The sequence below is a fragment of the Mobula hypostoma genome, chromosome 6 (genome assembly GCF_963921235.1).
Source record: "Mobula hypostoma chromosome 6, sMobHyp1.1, whole genome shotgun sequence".
Classification (NCBI taxonomy): domain Eukaryota; kingdom Metazoa; phylum Chordata; class Chondrichthyes; order Myliobatiformes; family Myliobatidae; genus Mobula; species Mobula hypostoma.
Genome location: NC_086102.1, coordinates 86,065,214 through 86,084,962, shown reverse-complemented (window position 1 = coordinate 86,084,962; position 19,749 = coordinate 86,065,214). Strand labels below are relative to the sequence as shown.

Below are 19,749 nucleotides of genomic sequence, written 5' to 3'. Positions count from 1 at the left end.
TTCCTCATCTCCCTTTCTACGTTTCTAATTGCGCTGCTTCAAAGAGTCATTCTTACCCTCAACCATTAGGCTCTATAATGAGCCAACCTGTAGCCGGGGAAGTGATAACCCCCTCCTGTTAGACTGTTTGAGGTAACTTATTTTTTATTCTTTCCTACTTCTCTTCTAATATTTGTATTTCTGTGCACTTGTAACGCTAGTGTGACACTGTAATTTCCTTTGGAATCAATGAAGTATCTATCTGTTGTTTGTAGATGGATCATTAATTTGCAGAGGGCACAAAAATTGGCAAGTTGCAGACAGTGAAGAAGGTCAAAGGATACAGTTATAGACATGGGTGGAAAAATGGAACTTGGAGCTTAATTCAGGCAAGTATGAGGTGTTGCATTTTGGGAGGTCAAATGAAAAGAGAACATATAGATAATGGCAGAATTATTAACAGTACTGATGAATAAAGGTGCCATGAGTCCAAATCCATACCTCCCTGAAAGTGGCAATACAGGCAGATAGACAATAAATAAGGGGTATAACATCACCAGGGGCATAGAAAATAAGAATCATAAATCATTTAACAGTTACATATAACTTTGGTTTGGTAGTTCCGCATGCATTCTGGTAGTCCCATTCCAGGATAGATGTACAGCATCTAGAGAGGATCCAGAACAAATTTATCAGGATGCTGCCCAAATTAGAAGGTATTAAAGATGAGAAGAAGTTGGACAAACTGGAATTGTTTTCTCTGGAGTGTTGGGAGATTGAGGGGAGATCTGATAGAAGCACAGACGAGTAGAAGGCCGGAATGCTTTCAAGGATATTTTCAACCTCTCACTGCTACGGGCAGAAGTTCCCACTTGCTTCAAAAAGGCAACAATTATACCAATGCCAAAGAGGAATAATGTGGGCTGCCTTAATGACTATCGCCCGGTAGCACTCACATCGACAGTGATGAAATGCTTTGAGACGTTGATCATGACTAAACTAAGTTCCTGCCTCAGCAAGGACCTGGACTCATTGCAATTTGCCTATCCCCACAATAGGTCAATGGCAGATGCAATCTCAATGGCTCTCCACACAGCTATATACCAACTAGACAACATAAACACCCAAGTCAGGATACTGTTCATTGACTATAGCTCAGCATTTAATGCCATCATTCCCACAATCCTGTTTGAGAAGTTGCAGAACCTGGGCCTCTGTATCCCTCTGCAATTGGATCCTCGACTTCCTAACCGGAAGACCACAGTCCATGCGGATTGGTGATGACATATCCTCCTTGCTGACGATCAACACTGGCGCACCTCAGGGGTGTGTGCTTAGCCCACTGCTCTGCTCTCTCTATACACATGACTGCGTGGCTAGGCATAGCTCAAATACCATCTACAAATTTGTTGACGATACAACCATTGTTGGTAGAATCTCAGGTGGTGATGAGAGGGCGTACAGGAGTGAGATATGCCAACTAGTGGAATGGTGCCGCAGCAACAACCTGGCACTCAACGTCAGTAAGATGAAAGAGCTGATTGTGGACTTCCGGAAGGATAAGACGAAGGAACACATACCAATCCTCATAGAGGGATCAGAAGTAGGGAAAGTGAGCAGCTTCAAGTTCCTGGGTGTCAAGATCGCTAAGGATCTAACCTGATCCCAACATATTGATGTAGTCATAAAGAAGGCAAGACAGTGGCTATACTTTATTAGGAGTTTGAAGAGATTTGGCATGTCAACAAATACACTCAAAAACTTCTATAGTTGTACTGTGGAGCATTCTGACAGGTTGCATCACTATCTGGTATGGATGGGCTACTGCACAGGACCAAAAGAAGGTACAGAAGGTTGTAAATCTAGTCGGCTCCATCTTGGGCACTAGTCTACAAAGTACCCAGGACATCTTTAGGGAGCAGTGTCTCAGAAAGGCAACGTCCATTATTAAGGACTCCCAGCACCCAGGGCATGCCCTTTTCTCACTGCTATCATCAGGTAGGAGGTACAGAAGCCTGAAGGCACACACTCAGCAATTCAGGAACAGCTTCTTCCCCTCTGTCATCCGATTCCTAAATGGACATTGAAGCTTTGGACACTACCTCACTTTTTTTAATATTCAGTATTTCTGTTTTCGCACATTTTTTAAAAATCTATTCAATATATGTAATTGATTTACTTGTTTACTTATTATGTTTTGTTTTTTATTATTTTTCTCTCTCTGCTATATTATATTGACTGCTGCTGCGAAGTTAACAAATTCCACGTCACATGCCGGTGATAATAAACCTGATTCTGATTTTGATCTTCCCAGGGTGGAAATGCCAGGCACTGGAGGGCATACCTTTATGGTGAGAAGGGAAATGTTTAAAGGGGATATGTGGGGCAAGTTTTGTTTCATACAGAAAGTAGTTGGTGCCTGAAATGCACTGAAAGAGTGATACTGGAAGCAAATACAATGGCAGTGTTCAAGAGGCATTGAGATAGGCACATGAATAGGGATCACACACAGGAGGAAGGAATTCATTTAATTCGGCACCCTGCTTGGCACAGATATCATGGTGCGTAAGGGCCTTTTTCTGAGCTGTACTATTTCCATGTTCCATGTTGTGAGCACTACAATCATGTTAAATGGGATTCACTTGGAACAGATCCACCAGTAGAAAACTGACGATTTATGAGGCATTGTGGACCATCAGTCAGAGAAATGTCCACCACCAGCACACAGTCTGAAACTTCATGAGCCAGCACGTTGCTTCCTCTAACACAAGCAATGATTTAAATAAGTGTAGAAGAGCATGTCATGCACAACATTAAGCTCATCTAAAAATAATTACGAACCAGATGAAGCCATAACACAATGATAAGCAGAAAGCTAGCAGCCAGCTGACAGAGCTATGAAATCTCACAAAGCCAGACATTCTGCCACAATTACTTATTAATGGTGGTGGATAATTAAACAGGTAACTGGGGGAAGTTATTCCCAGAAGGTTCCCACTGAGTGACGGCAGGGCCTAAAACAGGTACACTAAAGCATTTGTAATAATGTTCAGCTAGTGGGTCATCAAACCCAATTTCCTCCTGAGATCCCCACCATTACAGAAAGCAACATTTTGCCAGTTTGATTCACCCCACATTATATCAAGAAATGATAGAGTACACAGATATAGCAAAGGCTACCGGACCAGACAAAATCCCACCTGGTAGTTTGGAATTCACATTCCAAATCTAGCTGTACCTCTAGCCTAGCTGTTCCAATACACTTAAAACACTGGCATCTACCTAAGTGAAATAAGCTACTTCATCAACTGCCTTTCATCATCAGGTCAGAAGCGAGGATACTTGTGAATAACTGCAAAATCTTCAATTCCATTTGCAAATTGACGTGAACCAAACCCACATCATTCAGGAACAGGGTGATAATGGCAAGTTACATCCATGCCTCAAAAGTGCTGGCAATGATCACTTCCAACAAGTGTGTGACCACCTCTTTGACATTCAATTGCATTACTCCAGAATTAACATCCTCAGATGTCACCAGAAACTCAATTGTACCAGGCCTTAAAAATTGTGGCTACAAGAGCAGTTACAGCCTGGGTACCTTGTGGTAAGCGACTCGAGTCCTGACACCCCAAAGACTTTTCCATAGGTCACGAATGTGATGCAATGCTTTCTATTTGCATGGATGAGTGCAGTTCCAGTTAACATCAGGAAGCTTGGCATAATTCAGATCAAAGTGGTCTGCTTAACTGGTACCATATCCACAATAAATATTCATTCCCTCAGTTACTTGCTTTGGCGATTCCAATAGCACCTCCCAAACCCACAATCTCCATTCACAAGAAGGAAGAAGTCTTCAGGTCCAGTCAAGGGCCACAACCAACATGTTCCTCTCCAATTTGCTCAACATTCGAAGTTGGAAATATATTGCCATTCCTTCATCATCACTGGACTTAAGCACCAGAATTACCTGCCTTTTGACCAGAAATTTATAGACGCTACAATTGTTACTGTCCAATTCAATAAATCTAAAATTAGGTGGAGTTATTTTTTTCTAATATCTGGTCAAAATATTGAGATTTTTACACATTCCCTATTCATTAGGGACAGTTTCACTTTAAATTGTTGCAATTCCCAGTTAACTTGTTAAAGGGAGTAGGAGAGCAGCACTGGGCGCAGTTCCTTGAGGTCTTTTCAGATACTTTACCTGAAGTTGCAAGCACCACGTGAGGTCCACTTCCATAATTTAGGTGAACAATCTTCTTGCCACACAAAACGTCGATTTTCCTGGGCTGTATTGTACTTTGAATATCACCAGTTCCTAAGCAACCGCTGCAGTTCGTCCCAAGGACAAATACCTAACGCCAAAATAAGAACTTGAATTTAGTCTGTAACCCTTGACAAATTTGAAGTGGTTTTCATTAATAGCTTAAACATTTTAGTTTGGATTCTCAAAAACAAATGTCTAGAGAATTTACTTTATGTTGGAATTAGACAGCATAGAATCAAAAGGAATGAAACTGCAGACACTATAAATCTGAAAGAAAAACAGAAAATGCAAAAAATTCTCAATACAACATTTGCCAAGAGAGAAGTAGCAATCAAGGTCGATATTCATTCATCACACAGTTTGGAGGTTCAGCTCAAGAAGTAGTCCCTGCATGGAAAACAAATAAAACTGGAATCTGAAACAAAACAGATCAGTTCACTCTGACTCAATCCCTGACCCAAAACATTAACTGGTTTCTCTTGCCACAGATGTTGCTTAACTAGCTGACTTTTTCCAGTATTTTTTATTTTGGTTGTAGTAGTCCATACAAGTCCCTAGACCAACTGTAACATCTGCCTCTCATCATCATTTGATACCGACCCAGCTGAGGAACAAGCTAGTCAGCAAAATCAAACCAAAACACTACAGCTCCTGGCATTCTGAAAATTAAATTACTGTAAGCTCTGTCAATGAACAGAGAAACATGTTACTGCAGGTCAAAGATCTTTTGCCAAAGCTAGTTCAAGGCAACTATGAAGTAACAAGAGGTTGCTAACAGACCAAGCATCACAGATGCCCCTGGCTCATGAATAGTTGAAGATTTATTTTCAAAATGCTTAAGTTTACATGTTAAGACGACCCATTTTTATTTAAATATAAATAACAACTTCTGTTCCATTTATTTGTATTTGTTTCTATTACATAAGAATCAGGGCCATGACTTGATGGCCTTAAGGAAAGGACATTACCTCATCATTTTCTGTGACATACAGAGTTTCATTACCAGATGCGCCAAAGACACAGGCTAGGCGAATAGAGCGGAGGTCTTGTGGCGGAAGCAAGGCAAACAATGGCCACTTCCCAACATCCAACATGACAAGAGTCTTTCAGTGAAGCACAGCTGAGTGTGACAGACAAGGCCTGCAAAGGAAAGATAACAGGAACGTTCTCAGCACTGTACTTAGTTTCAGTTCATTCTGACATTACTGTAAATTTGGATGAGGAAAATGACCTTGCATTGACTATAGGTTTAATTAGCTGATTTTGCTAAACTTCCCAATTCAGGTGAATGGGCTTTCAGTGACAAACAGATGCCACCCCAGAAAAATGAACTGACATCTCATGCTGACTGCCTTATCCATAATTCAGACCATTAGGTTGAAACTGGACAAGAAAAGCTTTAGCTTTTGTATTCACCTAAAAAGATCATTATCAGGCAGATCAACATTTCTGTTAAGTTACAAATTTGTGACTTCAACTTAGAAACCAGACATGTTTTAAGTTGTAGAAAAGGGCTGAAAGAAGGATTGATGATAGATCAACAACCTTAAGTTTCCTCTCCACAGCTACTGCCTGACCTGTTGAGTATCTCATGCATCTGGCTTTTAATTTCAGTTTTCTAAAATTTACAGGATGTTTGCTTTTGATAAATATAACCGACTGAGGGAAAGACAGGACTGGCATCTCAGTGCACCGGGATGCAGAAGCTACAGGCACGACAGGGGTGCAGGTAAAAGAGAAGTGGAAGTTGCCATCTTGATGAAGGAGGACATAACAACAGTCAATAGAGAGAATATTCTTGGGAGATCATCCAGTGAGGCCATACGGGTAGGACTTAGAAACAAGGGGATGGTCACTCTGATGGGAATATATTATAGTTCCCCGCCCCTCCCCCCCCCAACCAACAACAGTCACCAGGAATCAGAACAGCAGATATGCGGAGAGTCTGCAGCTAATTGTAAACATAATAAGGTAGTATGAGCGGGAGATTTTAACTTCAGTAATATGACTGGGCTAAACATTGTGTAAAAGGCTTTGATTGTGTGAAATGTGTCCAAGAAAACTTCATGGGTCGTTATATAGAAAGATCTATTAAAGAGGGTATGGGAAGAGGTGTCAGCAAGCACTTTGGGTACAGTGACCATAATTCTATTAGTTTTAACAGATTTATGGAGATTCAGATTCAGTCAGGTCATCGATTCAGGTCCTGAGCCAGGTAGAGCAAATTTTGGAGCCATTCAGCGGGAGCAGTGGTGGACTGGACAAGACGGTTGGTTTGAAGGGAAAGGACAGTCCTTTGCCAAATGGGAGGCATTTCAGACCATAAGATATAGCAGCAGAATGAGACCATTTGGCCCACTGAGTCTGCTCCGCCATTTCATCATGGCTGATCCAATTCTCCTCTCAGACCTAATCTCATGCCTTTGCCCATACGCCTTCATGCCCTGACCAATCAAGAATCTATCAACCTCTATAAATATACATAAAGATTTGGCATCCACAGCGGCCTGTGGCAAATAAAAATCCACAGGATCATCACTCTTTGACTAAAGAAATTCCTCCTCATCTCCACTCTAAAAGGATGCCCCTCCATTCTGAGGTTTCAAGGAGGTCATTCCTCATTCTCCTGAATTCTAGTGAATACAGTCCCAGAGCCAAACACTCTTCATATGGCAAGCCAATCAATCTTGGGATCACTTTTGTGAACCTCCTTTGAACCTTCTCCAGATTCGGCACATAAAGAGCCCAAAACTGCTCACAACACTCCAAGTGAGGCCTCACCAGTGGTTTATAAAGTTTCAACACTACATCATTGCTTTTATATTCTAGTCCTCTTGAATTGAATGTTAGCATTGCATTTGCCTTCCTCACCACAGAATCAACCTGCAAATTAACCTTTAGGGAACCCTGCTCAAGGACTCCCAAGCCCCTTTGCACCTCAGTTTTTTTTATTTTCTCTCCATTTAGAAAATGGTCTATGCTTTCATTTCTTCTACCAAAGTGCATGATCATACACTTTCCAACACTGTATTCCTTCTACCGTGGCCAAGTGGTTAAGGCATTGGGCTAGTGATCTGAAGGTCGCTAGTTCGAGCCTCAACTGAGGCAGCGTGTTGTGTCCTTGAGCAAGGCACTTAACCACACATTGCTCTGCGATGACACCGGTGCCAAGCTGTATCGGCCCTAGTGCCCTTCCCTTGAACAATATCGGTGGCATGGAGAGGGGAGACTTGCAGCATGGACAACTGCCGGTCTTCCATAAGACCTTGCCCAGGCCTGCACCCTGGAAACCCTCCAAGGCGCAAATCCATGGTCTCACAAGACTAACGGATGCCTATATTCCATCTACCATTTCTTTGCCTATTCTCTTAATCTGTCTAAGTCCTTCTGTAGCCTCTCTACTCCTCCAAAACTACCTGCCCCTCCACCTTTCTTCATATCGTCTGCAAACTTTGTAACAAAGTCATTGATTCCATCATCATTGACATATAATGTAAAAAGAATTCATCCCAACACAGACCCCTATGGAACACCACTAGTCATCAGCAGCCAACCAGAAAAGGCTTCCTTTATTTCTACTCTTTGCCTCTTGCCGATCAGCCACTGCTATATCCATGCCTGAATCTTTCCTGTAATACCACGGGCTTGTAGCTTATTAAGCAGCCTCATGTGTGGCACCTTGTCAAAGGCCTTCTGAAAATCCAAGTACACCACATCAAGTGATTCTCCTTTGTCTATCCTGCTTGTTATTTCTTCAAAGAATTCCAACAGATTTTTCAGGCAAGATTTTTCCTTAAGGAAACCATGCTGACTACAGCTTATTGTATCATGTGTCTCCAAGTACCCTGAGATCACATCCTTAATAATCAACTCCAACATCTTCCCAATCACTGAGGTCAGACTAACTGGTCTCTAGTTTCCTTTCTTCTGCCTCTCTCCCTTCTTGAAGAGCAGAGTGACATTTGCAATTTTCTAGTCTTCCGGAACCATTCCAGAATCTAGTGATTCTTGAAAGATCATTACTAATGCCTGCATGATCTCTTCAGCCACCTCTTTCAGAACCCTGGGGTATACACCATCTGATCCAGGTGACTTATCTACCTTCAGACCTTTCAGTTTCCCAAAAACCTTCTTTCTAGTAATGGTAACATCACACACTTCATGCCCCCCCCCCCCGACACCTGGAACTTCCACCATACTGATAGTGTCTTCCACAGTGAAGACTGATGCAAAATACTTATTCAGTATGTCTCCCATTTCCTTGTCCCCCATTACTACCTCTCCAGCATCGTTTTCCAGCAGTCTGATATCCACTCTCACCTCTCTTTTACACTTTATGTATCTGAAGAATCCTTTGGTAGCCTCTTTAATATTATTGGCTGGCTTACTTTCACATTCCATCTTTACCTTCTTAATGACTAAAGTGCAATGTCAAGAGTTCAGAGCCCAGATGTTTAGTAAAGGTGAAGGACAAAGCTGGCAGGTTTCAGCAACCCTGGCTGACAAGAGATATTGAGATTCTGGTTAAAAACAAGAAAGAGGCAAACACTGTACATAAACAATTAGGAACTAATGAATCCCTTGAGGTCATTTAAGAGGGCAAAAAAAGGAAATGAGAAAGGAAATGAGCTGCCAGAAGCAATGGTTGAGGTGGACACATTAGCAACATCTAAAAGCCATCTTGATAGGTACATGGATAGGAGAGGTTTAAATGACTGTGGGCCAACTGCAGGCGGATGGGACTAACTCGCTGTGCAATACAGTCAGCATGGACGAGTCCAGCCACAGGACCCGTTTCCACACTGCTTTATGCCTCTACGGCCACACAAAAGACCTTTTCTCCACAGATCTTGGGGTTGAAGAGGCCACAACTGAGACATGCTTGTGTTTAGCAGATAAATCCCCAGGGCCAGATGGTCTGCATCCCAGAGTGCTTAAGGAAGTAGCCCAAGAAATAGTGGATGCATTAGTGATAATTTTTCAAAACTCGTTAGATTCTGGACTAGTTCCTGAGGATTGGAGGGTGGCTAATGTAACCCCACTTTTTAAAAAAGGAGGGAGAGAGAAACCGGGGAATTATAGGCCGGTTAGCCTAACGTCGGTGGTGGGGAAACTGCTGGAGTCAGTTATCAAGGATGTGATAACAGCACATTTGGAAAGCGGTGAAATGATCGGACAAAGTCAGCATGGATTTGTGAAAGGAAAATCATGTCTGACGAATCTCATAGAATTTTTTGAGGATGTAACTAGTAGAGTGGATAGGGGAGAACCAGTGGATGTGGTATATTTGGATTTTCAAAAGGCTTTTGACAAGGTCCCACACAGGAGATTAGTGTGCAAACTTAAAGCACATGGTATTGGGGGTAAGGTATTGGTGTGGGTGGAGAATTGGTTAGCAGACAGGAAGCAAAGAGTGGGAATAAACGGGACCTTTTCAGAATGGCAGGCGGTGACTAGTGGGGTACCGCAAGGCTCAGTGCTGGGACCCCAGTTGTTTACAATATATATTAATGACTTGGATGAGGGAATTAAATGCAGCATCTCCAAGTTTGCGGATGACATGAAGCTGGGTGGCAGTGTTAGCAGTGAGGAGGATGCTAAGAGGATGCAGGGTGACTTGGATAGGTTGGGTGAGTGGGCAAACTCATGGCAGATGCAATTTAATGTGGATAAATGTGAAGTTATCCACTTTGGTGGCAAAAATAGGAAAACAGATTATTATCTGAAAGGTGGCCGATTAGGAAAAGGGGAGGTGCAACGAGACCTGGGTGTCATTATACACCAGTCATTGAAAGTGGGCATGCAGGTACAGCAGGCGGTGAAAAAGGCCAACGGTATGCTGGCATTTATAGCGAGAGGATTCGAGTACAGGAGCAGGGAGGTACTACTGCAGTTGTACAAGGCCTTGGTGAGACCACACCTGGAGTATTGTGTGCAGTTTTGGTCCCCTAATCTGAGGAAAGACATCTTTGCCATAGAGGGAGTACAAAGAAGGTTCACCAGATTGATTCCTGGGATGGCAGGTCTTTCATATGAAGAAAGACTGGATGAACTGGGCTTGTACTCGTTGGAATTTAGAAGATTGAGGGGGGATCTGATTGAAACGTATAAGATCCTAAAGGGATTGGACAGGCTAGATGCGGGAAGATTGTTCCCGATGTTGGGGAGGTCCAGAACGAGGGGTCACAGTTTGAGGATAGAGGGGAAGCCTTTTAGGACCGAGATTAGGAAAAACTTCTTCACACAGAGAGTGGTGAATCTGTGGAATTCTCTGCCACAGCAAACTGTTGAGGCCAGTTCATTGGCTATGTTTAAGAGGGAGTTAGATATGGCCCTTGTGGCTACAGGGGTCAGGGGGTATGGAGGGAAGGCTGGGTTCTGAGTTGGATGATCAGCCATGATCATAATAAATGGCAGTGCAGGCTCGAAGGGCCGAATGGCCTACTCCTGCACCTATTTTCTATGTTTCTATGTTTCTATGTTTAGGGTAGGGGCAGGAGTGCCAGTCAGGACGTCAAGATGATCAGCTGCTGAAAGGATTTCAAGATATCAGACGTCAAGGCTGAACCATGCTGGGGAGGGTCCAAAGACACATGGAGGATCAACCTTTTAGTTTTATGGGAACCCCTTCTAAATCTCATTCCCAGTGCTCCTTCAGCAGCACATCTCCTCTAAATGTATCAGTGAAGCAGGCCTCAGATTTACAGGGAATAACCCGCTTGTGTCCGTTTGCTAACTGAGAGAGTTTTGGCTGCTTCTGTGCATGGAGTAGTCAAAAGCTATAGATGGAGTAAATACGCAATTGCATTCAAATGTTCAAACAACTTCTAACGTATAGTGGACACAAACGTTATATTACGTAACATAATTTCTAAATAATTGTGTTGTCAATAGAACATCCTTTTGACAAATACATGTCTTTTGATGCAATATAAAATACAAAAGCGTACACACTCTACCCTCACAATAAACATATTTCGAGGCTGCTGACTGAACCCGTTAATACTATTTTTAAAGATAAAGCAAGAAACTGGAGAAATACCAAATTAGACACAGCTCAGTTTTATTGAATAGACTGTAGCTCACACCCGGGTTGGGAGTTCAAATCCAGTTCATGCAAAATGGCTTTTCTTTTTTTAATAACAAAATAAAGCGTAGTTCTCGACAGTCCCTATAAATGCAAAACTTACATTCAGATAAATTAAACGGGCCGGTCAGCTGGCCTGGATCTCCACTCGACCGCCCCTCTCGCTCCTGACTCCGGAAGAGAGAGCGAGGAGGGAGCGTGCAGCGCACGGGAGCCAATCAGATTGCAGCTTCCAAATCTCGCGCGGCGGCAGAGCGGCTGGAGCCGCCAGCTTCCGAAACCCTGGCTGCGGGGGAATCAAACTGGGCGAAGGTTAAGGTGGTTGGCTGCTGCTGGAAGCTGGCTGTGTTTTGCTTGATGCGTGAGTGTGTTTTGGAACCTGTTGAGGGAAAGAGAGTGGGGAAGGAACAGAAATTGCTGGGAGGGGGTCGTGTGGGTCCGGTAATGGCGGACAAGATAAGAGGCGGGGTTGAGGGAAAGAAAGTGGAGAAGGAGAGGGATAGAGACTTGGGACCAGAGGTAGGCAGCTGGGGAGAGGTGGATTATTGTGAAGGGAGAAATAAAGGGAATGAGGAGGTAGTGAGGGGTTGGATGAATAAAAACCAAGACAAAGGGAATAAAAGAATAAGAAATGATAGTGGAGAAAGCTCTGAAAGTGAGGAAGATGAACAAGCTCAGAGAGGAGGTGTTGTCATAATTAGGTTTAATGAGAAGGCTCAGGGACATATGAAGAAAATTAACCCGTTTGTGCTAACAACAACTCTGGGAAATAAGATAGGGGAAATAGTATTTGCAAAAGTCCTTAATGATGGCAACTTATTGGTAAGATGTGCGAATGAGGAACAACTTGAGAAAGCACTCAAGCCAAAAGAGATAGGAAAATGCAAGGTGGAATACACTGGGAGGGTGGGAGCACATAACAGTGGTTGTAAAGGAGTGATCACGGGGATACCAATGAGTATAAATATGGAGGAGATAAAGAGGAATATCAAAGGAGGGAAAGTAATGAATGTTCAAAGACTGAAAACAACAAAGGAGGGAGTGAAAAAGGAAAGTGAATCAGTATTGATTGAATTTGAAGAAGAAAGAGTGCCAAGGAAGGTGTTCCTGGGTTTCATGAGTTACCCAGTAAGGGTGTATGTGCCAAAGCCATTGTGGTGCTATAATTGTCAAAGGTTTGGACACATAGCTTAAAAACTGTAAAAGGCAGAGGAGATGTGCTAGATGTGGGGGTGATCATGAATATGGAAAGTGCAGAACAGGAGTGCAACCAAAATGCTACAATTGTGGAGGAGCTCATAATGTGGCATATAGTGGGTGTGAGGTTATGAGATGGGAGAATAAAATTCAAGAAATAAGAGTGAAAAGAAAGATCACTTATGCAGAAGCTGTAAGAATGTCAAGAGAACAGAATAATGCTCCTAATGAACAGGGAGCAATAGGGATACGAGAGATGCAACAAAGAACAAATGACAAGATTTATGTAGACAAAAAAGCTCTAGTAACATTCATTGCAGGAGTGATTAATAATACGGCTGAGGTAAAGTCAAAAAGTGACAAAATTTAGCTGGTGGTCAAAGCAGCAGTAAACCATTTAGGGTTAGTAGGACTGACATGGGAAGAAGTGAAGGAGAACCTCACTAATCAGTCAAGCCAGGAAGTGTCATGAGTTGGTTAATACTAATTATGGTGATTCTTTTGCAATGGAATGCAAGGAGCTTACTGGCAATAGCCAGGAATTCAAGCACTTTATTAAAGAAATGGTTGTAAAACCAGATGTAGTGTGTACTCAGGAAACTTGGTTAAAACCAACTTTAGACTTTGTGGTACATGGGTATACAATGATAAGGAAAGATAGAAATCTAGGGGGAGGAGAATGTTGTGCTATGTTAATCAAGCAAGGTATACCATATAGGGTACTGGAAAAAGGAGATGATCAGGAATACATAGTGGTGGAAGTGTGGGAGAGAGGGGAGGGAGTAGTTATAATTAACTACTACAATCCATGTAAAAGGTTGGATTTGGACAGCCTATTAAGGATACAATGACAAAACAGACATAAAGTAGTGTGGTGTGCAGATTTCAATGCTCATAGCACAATATGGGGGGATCAGATTACAGATCCAAATGGAAAGGTAATTGAAGATTTGATGGAAGAAAGGGATTTGGTGTATATGAATGATGGTAGCGGCACAAGGATAGATATAACAACAGGAACTGAGTCAGTGTTAGATATTACGTTAGTGTCTAATACCTTGGCTGGCATTAGTAACTGGGGAGTTTGGACTGCTTCAACAGTAGGCAGTGATCACTACCCAGTTTTGTGTTCAGTGGGTGAAAGAGTTGAAGTTAGACCAGGTGGCGGAACCCCAAAGTGGGTGTTTGAAAAAGCTGATTGGGGTAAGTTCCAGAAGTTGAGTGAAGAAGGGTTGACAAAGATTGATATTTCTGGAAATGTAGATGAATTAAACAGTCAGGTGACTTCAGCAATTATCATGGCAGCAGAAGGGTCTATACCTAGGAGTAAAAATAGGATGAATAGAAAACTGGTACCATGGTGGACAGAGGAATGTTGTCAGGCTGTAAAAAACAGAAATAGAGCATTCAGGCTAGTTAAAAGAACCCATAATATGCAGCATTTGGTTCAATATAAGAAAGCACAGGCAGTGGTGAGAAGAACTATACGTCAAGCTAAAAGGGCAAGTTGGAGGAGTTTTTGCGACAAGGTAGGAAGAACAACACCTGTGGGAGAGATATGGGGAATGATTAAGAGGATGGGAGGAGATAGAAGGGAATGGGAATATCCAGTAATGATATCTGAGGAGGAAACTGCAGTCTCCAGTAGGGATAAGGCTGAGGTCATGGCCAAGTCATTTGTACTGATACACAGTTCAGAAAACTTGTCTGAAGAAGGGAGAAGAAGGAGGGAAAGAATAATGAGCCAACACCCAGGTGTGTTAAGCAGGAGGGAAGGAACAGATGGTATAATTGATGATCCATTTACATTAGCAGAAATGGTGAGAGCAATAAAGAGATGAGACCAACCTCCCCAGGGAAAGATCTGATATGCTCTGTGATGCTAAAAAATCTAGGAGAAGGAGCGCTCTTGAAGTTGCTGCATTTTTATAACAGAGTGTGGGAGGAGGGAAGATTACCAAGTGCATGGAAAGAAGCAGTAGTAATTCCAATAAGGAAGCCTGGCAAGGATCTGTCAAAACCCACTAGCTACAGACCAATTGCATTAACATCAAGTATATATAAGATAATGGAAAGGATGATAACAGAAAGGTTATCATATGAGCTTGAGAAAAGGGGAATGCTGGCAGGTTATCAGAGTGGTTTTAGAAAGGGAAGGAATTCCATGGACTCAGTGATTATGTTAGAGACTGAAATAAGGAAGGCCCAGGCAAATAGAGAGTCAGTAGTGGCAGTGTTCTTTGACATTGAAAAAGCCTATGATATGATGTGGAAGGAAGGATTATTAATTAAACTGCACAAGATGGGGGTTGGTGGGAGAGTTTTTAATTGGATTAAAGATTTTTTGTTTGGTAGAAAAATTCAAGTTCGGATTGGATCAGAATTATCAAAACAGTACATAGTGGAAAATGGCACACCTCAAGGTAGTGTGATTAGCCCGTTACTTTTCATCATTATGATCAATGATGTCTTCATAAAGGTACCAGTGGATATAGGTAGGTCACTGTTTGCGGATGATGGGGCCTTGTGGAAAAGAGGCAGGAACATGGACTATATAATCAGGAAACTACAAGAAGCAATTGATGAAGTGATGGAGTGGGGTTATGATTGGGGATGTAGATTTTCAGTAGATAAAACTCAAACTGTATTTTTTACCAGGAAAAGGGTTGAGGTAGGGAAGAAGTTAAGAATGTATGGGGTTGAATTAGAAAGGGTTGCATCATTTAAATTTCTGGGAGTTATATTTGATTCACGATTAACATGGGCAGACCATATCAGGAAAGTTGAGGAGAAATGTAAAAAAGTAATAAATGTGATGAGATGTTTGACTGGTAGGGAATGGGGAGCAAGTTGTTCAGCTTTGAAGAGAATGTATGTGGCTTTAGTAAGATCTGTATTGGATTATGGAAATATAGTATATGGATCAGCAGCTAGGTCTCTTATAAGGAAACTGGATGTGATTCAGGCTCAGGCCTTGAGAGTGTGCAGTGGGGCTTTTAAAACGTCACCAGTGTCAGCCCTACAGGTAGAAATGGAAATAATGCCTTTGGAACTAAGAAGGATGCAACTGATGGCAAACTACTGGGCTAACTTGCAGGGGCACAATGATTCTCACCCTACTAAAGGAGTGTTGCAGGAGTGCTGGGAAAATGGGAGGTTTCAGAGGGATACCTTTAGTCGGGTAGGGAATGATATCGCGAAAGAATGTGGAGTGTTTGATCTGAGGATAAGTCCTTCAGTAGTTTATCCGGTTGTAGCTCCATGGAAGCTTGTATGGCCTGACATAGACTGGCATTTGTTAGATGTAAAAAGGAAAGAAAGATATAAAACAGATTTGGTAAATGCATTTAACTGTCATGTGATGGAAAAGTATAGTGATTATACTCACATTTATACAGATGGTGCGAAGGAACCTGAAACAGGAGTGACAGGGTTTGGGGTGGTAATATCAGCGAAAGAAATTGGAATCAGCAGAAGAACATCTAATAAGTTAGGGGTGTTTACAGTGGAGATGCTGGCAGTGTTGGTTGCATTGCAATGGGTGCAGAAAGCCAGACCATCTAAAGCATTGATATGTTCAGATTCATCCTCAGTTCTAGCAAGTTTAAGGTCTTTTCACACAAACAGTCGGCAAGATGTACTTTATGAAGTCCTTCAGTTAGTTACAAGAATTGCAAATCAGGGAGGTCAGGTAAAATTTCTATGGGTTCCAGCACATGTAGGGGTGAAGGGGAATGAGAGGGTGGATGAGTTGGCAAAGAGGGCGTTAAAGAAAGAAAATGTAGAAATGCACGTTAGTATCAGTAAAGCAGAGGTTAAGTGTGTAATCTGGGAAAAAGTCAACCGAATGTGGCAAGAAAGATGGGAAAGGGAGGCATTTATATCAAATACAAAAGAGTATTGCAGTTACTAGGGTAGGTAATGGAAACAGAAGAGAGGAAATTGTGTGGACTAGGTTAAGGCTGGGGCACTGTGCATTAAACAAAACATTGAAAATGATAGGGAAACACCAGACAGGATTGTGTGAGGAATGTCAGGAAGAGGAGTCAGTAGAACATGTAGTTCTGAGTTGCAGGAAGTATGGGATACAGAGAGAGATGATGAGAAATAAATTAAGGGAGTTGGGGATGCAGGAATTTACATTAAAAAGGTTGCTGGGCATGGGTGAGAGAGCACAAGTCCGGGTATTTTTAGCGTTTTTAAGGGGTACGGGGGTTTTTTATAGAATATGACGAATAAACAGGAATAGGATACTAGGATGGTCAAAGATGGGAGGGTGAAGTGTAGGTTTGTGTGTGTGTGTGCGTGTGTGTGTGATTGGGTGAAGGGATTTAGAATGTATGTCTAGTGCACATTCTGGAGCAGAGGGTGGCGGTAATGCACCATTAAGCTGGATGCCAACCGCCGTAAAACAAGATACAGACAGACAGAACCCTGGCTGCGCGGCCGCGCTGCGGGCTCGATTTGGCCGCGAGGGCGGCGGGCGAGGCTGGTGTTAGCGGCGTCACTGACTCGTTACGAGCGGCGGGGGCTGAAGGACTGGCGTGCCTTCTCCGTTATTGGCAAGGTTGTGGAGGTGCCAGGTGTTGGAGATATCCGGTGGCCTTGTTTTGCCAATCTGGAAGGAGGCCTCATCGTGTCCTGAAATTATGCTTTGCTCCGGTGCAAGGTGGAAAGAAGATGTCTTAACATCTCAAATCAAATAGTGGACCAAGGCATAATGTTTCGTAAACACGAGAAATTCTGAAGCTGCTGGAAATCCAAAACAACACATACAGAATGCGGGAGGAACTCAGCAGGTCAGGCAGCATCTTGGGAAATGAATAAACAGCCGACGTTTCGGGCCGAGACCCTTCTTCGTGACTGGGAAGGGAGGCAGAAGGCGCCAGAATTTTAAAAAAAGTTTGGGGGAGGGAAAGGAGACTCGCAAGAAGGTGATAGGCGAGGCCAGGAGTGTAAGAAAGGTCAAGGGCTGGAGAGGAAGGAATCTGATAGGAGAGGAGAGTGGACCATAGGAGAAAGGGAAGGAGGTGGGGACTCATTGGGAAGCGATAGGCAGGTGAGAAGAGCTAAAAGGCCAGATTGGGGAATAGATGGGAGGGGAGGGAAAACATTATCCGAACGAAATCAATATTCACCCATCATCAGGTTGGATGCTGCACTGATGGAATATGACTACAAACCTATAACTTTTTTATCAGAGTTGGGGAATAATAGAAATGGAAATGTTCTAAGTTGAAGAAAGGAAATGGCTGTGATAGAGTAGAGGTTTCAATGTGAATGGCATAAGTGAGTGTTGTGTGAATCTGGGATACGGGACACAACCGTTGATGCAATTCTAATATGAAGGAGTCCTCCTAGAAAGTTCAGCAGGTCGGATAGCATAATATGTAAAAAAAAACAACTACGTCATAGCCAAAGACTGAAAAGTAGACGACTGCAGATGTTGGAAATCTGAAATAGAAAATGCTGGAAATATTCAGCAGGCCAGAAGTATTTGTGAAGAAGAGAAGGGAAAATGACCCAAATAAACAACATTGTACTCAACTCATGAAACATTAGTATTCTAGGTCACTGAACTTTTATGTGAGGGTAATGCTCAGTGTTTCAATTTCTCTCTCCTAGGAAGCTGTCTACTTGCTGAGTATTTCTAGTGGCTGGTTTTTTAAACCCATAATGATGTAATCCAGTTGTTTCTCTCTCCAGAGATACTGTGTGACCCACTGTTCTCCTTTATTCCAATCACAAACAAGAATTTGTAATCCTGCTGAAGGGTCTCAGCCTGAAACATCAACTGCACTCTTTTCCACAGATGCTGCCTGGCCTGCTGATTTCCTCCAGCATTTTGTGTGTGTTGCTTTCTCCTTTATTTCGCATTTCAGGCAACTTCTGTGTTCTATATCTCACAGTTCCAGCTTTTTCTTTGTTTCTGTTTTACCTGCGTCTTCTCAGGTTAGACGCCATTACAAGCCTTTACCAATAAATACCAATTTCTAACATTAATTTTCTTTTGGTATCCACCATATCAGGACTCCCTTCTCCTTTAAAGATACTAGATTTAAAAACCAGCTTATTGTAGAGGGACTAAGGATGCATTTTGCTCTGATCTTAAGCTTCACAAAAGGAGGGGTTGAAGAATTGAAGAAAACAGCATTCATTTGAATGGGATGTACTTGTATACAAAATTTGTTTATTGTGTGTTTAAGAAGTTTGTTCAGCTGAGGTCCTGGTAATGACTTGTGCAACGCAGTTTTAGCAGGCTTTTCAATGTGCATTGAAATTTCCGAAATAGATCTGTGTACTTCCACCCCTTCAGTGAACTTAGCAGAATATTGAGTCATAGAATTACAGCACGGAAACAGACCCTTCGGTTCATCTAGTTCATCCTAAACCATTTACCCTGCCTGCTCCCATTGACCTTCACTGGTTCCATAGCCCCACATACCTCTACCATTCATGTACCTATCCAAACTTTTCTTAAACGTTGAAATTGAGCTCACGTGCGCCACTTGCGCTAGCCCGTTGTCTCTCATGACCCTCTGAATGAAGTTTTCCCTCATGTTCTCCTTAAACTTTTCACCTTTCACCCTTAAGTTATAATTTCTAGTTGTAGTTGCTCCCAACCTCAGTGCATTTACCCTATATACACCCTTCATAATTTTGTATACCTCTACTCAGTTGCCCCTCAGTCTTCTACATTCTGAGGAATAAAGTCCATACCTCACAAGAGAAAGTCTGCAGAAACTAGAAATCCAAGCAATACACACAAGTGCTGGAGAAACTCAGCAGGCTCCTGCCGATGGGTCTGGGTCAGAAACGTCGACTGGCCTCTTTTCCATAGATGCTCCCTGGCCTGCTGAGCTCCTCCAGCATTTTGTGTGTGGAAAAGTCCTCACCTATTCAATCTTTACTTATAATTCAAGTCCTCTAGTCCCAGCAACATCCTTGTAAGTTTTCTCTGTACTCTTTCAACCTTATTTACATCTTTCTTGTAGGTAGGTGACCAAAACTGCACACAATACCCCAAATTGGGCTTCACCAATGTCTTATACAATTTCAATGTAACATCCGATTTCCTGTACTCAGTACTCTGATTTATGAAGGCCAATGTGCCAAATGCTTTCTTTATGACTGTCTGTGCTGCCACTTTCAATGAATTACGGACCTGTATCCCTAGATCCTTTTGTTCTACAACACTCCTCAGTGCCCTAATGTT

At 42.5% G+C, this 19,749-nt stretch overlaps 1 protein-coding gene across 2 annotated transcripts in view; it reads right to left on the bottom strand.

Annotated features, from left to right (window-relative positions):
• The window catches only part of LOC134348165 (RCC1 and BTB domain-containing protein 2-like), a 79,042-nt gene extending 67,487 nt beyond the window's left edge, over positions 1-11,555 (bottom strand). For both annotated transcript variants that reach the window (XM_063051134.1, XM_063051133.1), the window contains exons 1-3: positions 11,440-11,555; positions 5,218-5,389; positions 4,187-4,337 (exon numbers count right to left, since the gene is read on the bottom strand). In XM_063051134.1, coding sequence (XP_062907204.1) covers positions 4,187-4,337; positions 5,218-5,343 — 277 coding nt within the window. In that variant the 5' untranslated portion in view covers positions 5,344-5,389; positions 11,440-11,555. The remainder of the gene's footprint in view (positions 1-4,186; positions 4,338-5,217; positions 5,390-11,439) is intronic.
• Between the last annotated feature and the right edge of the window lie 8,194 nt (positions 11,556-19,749).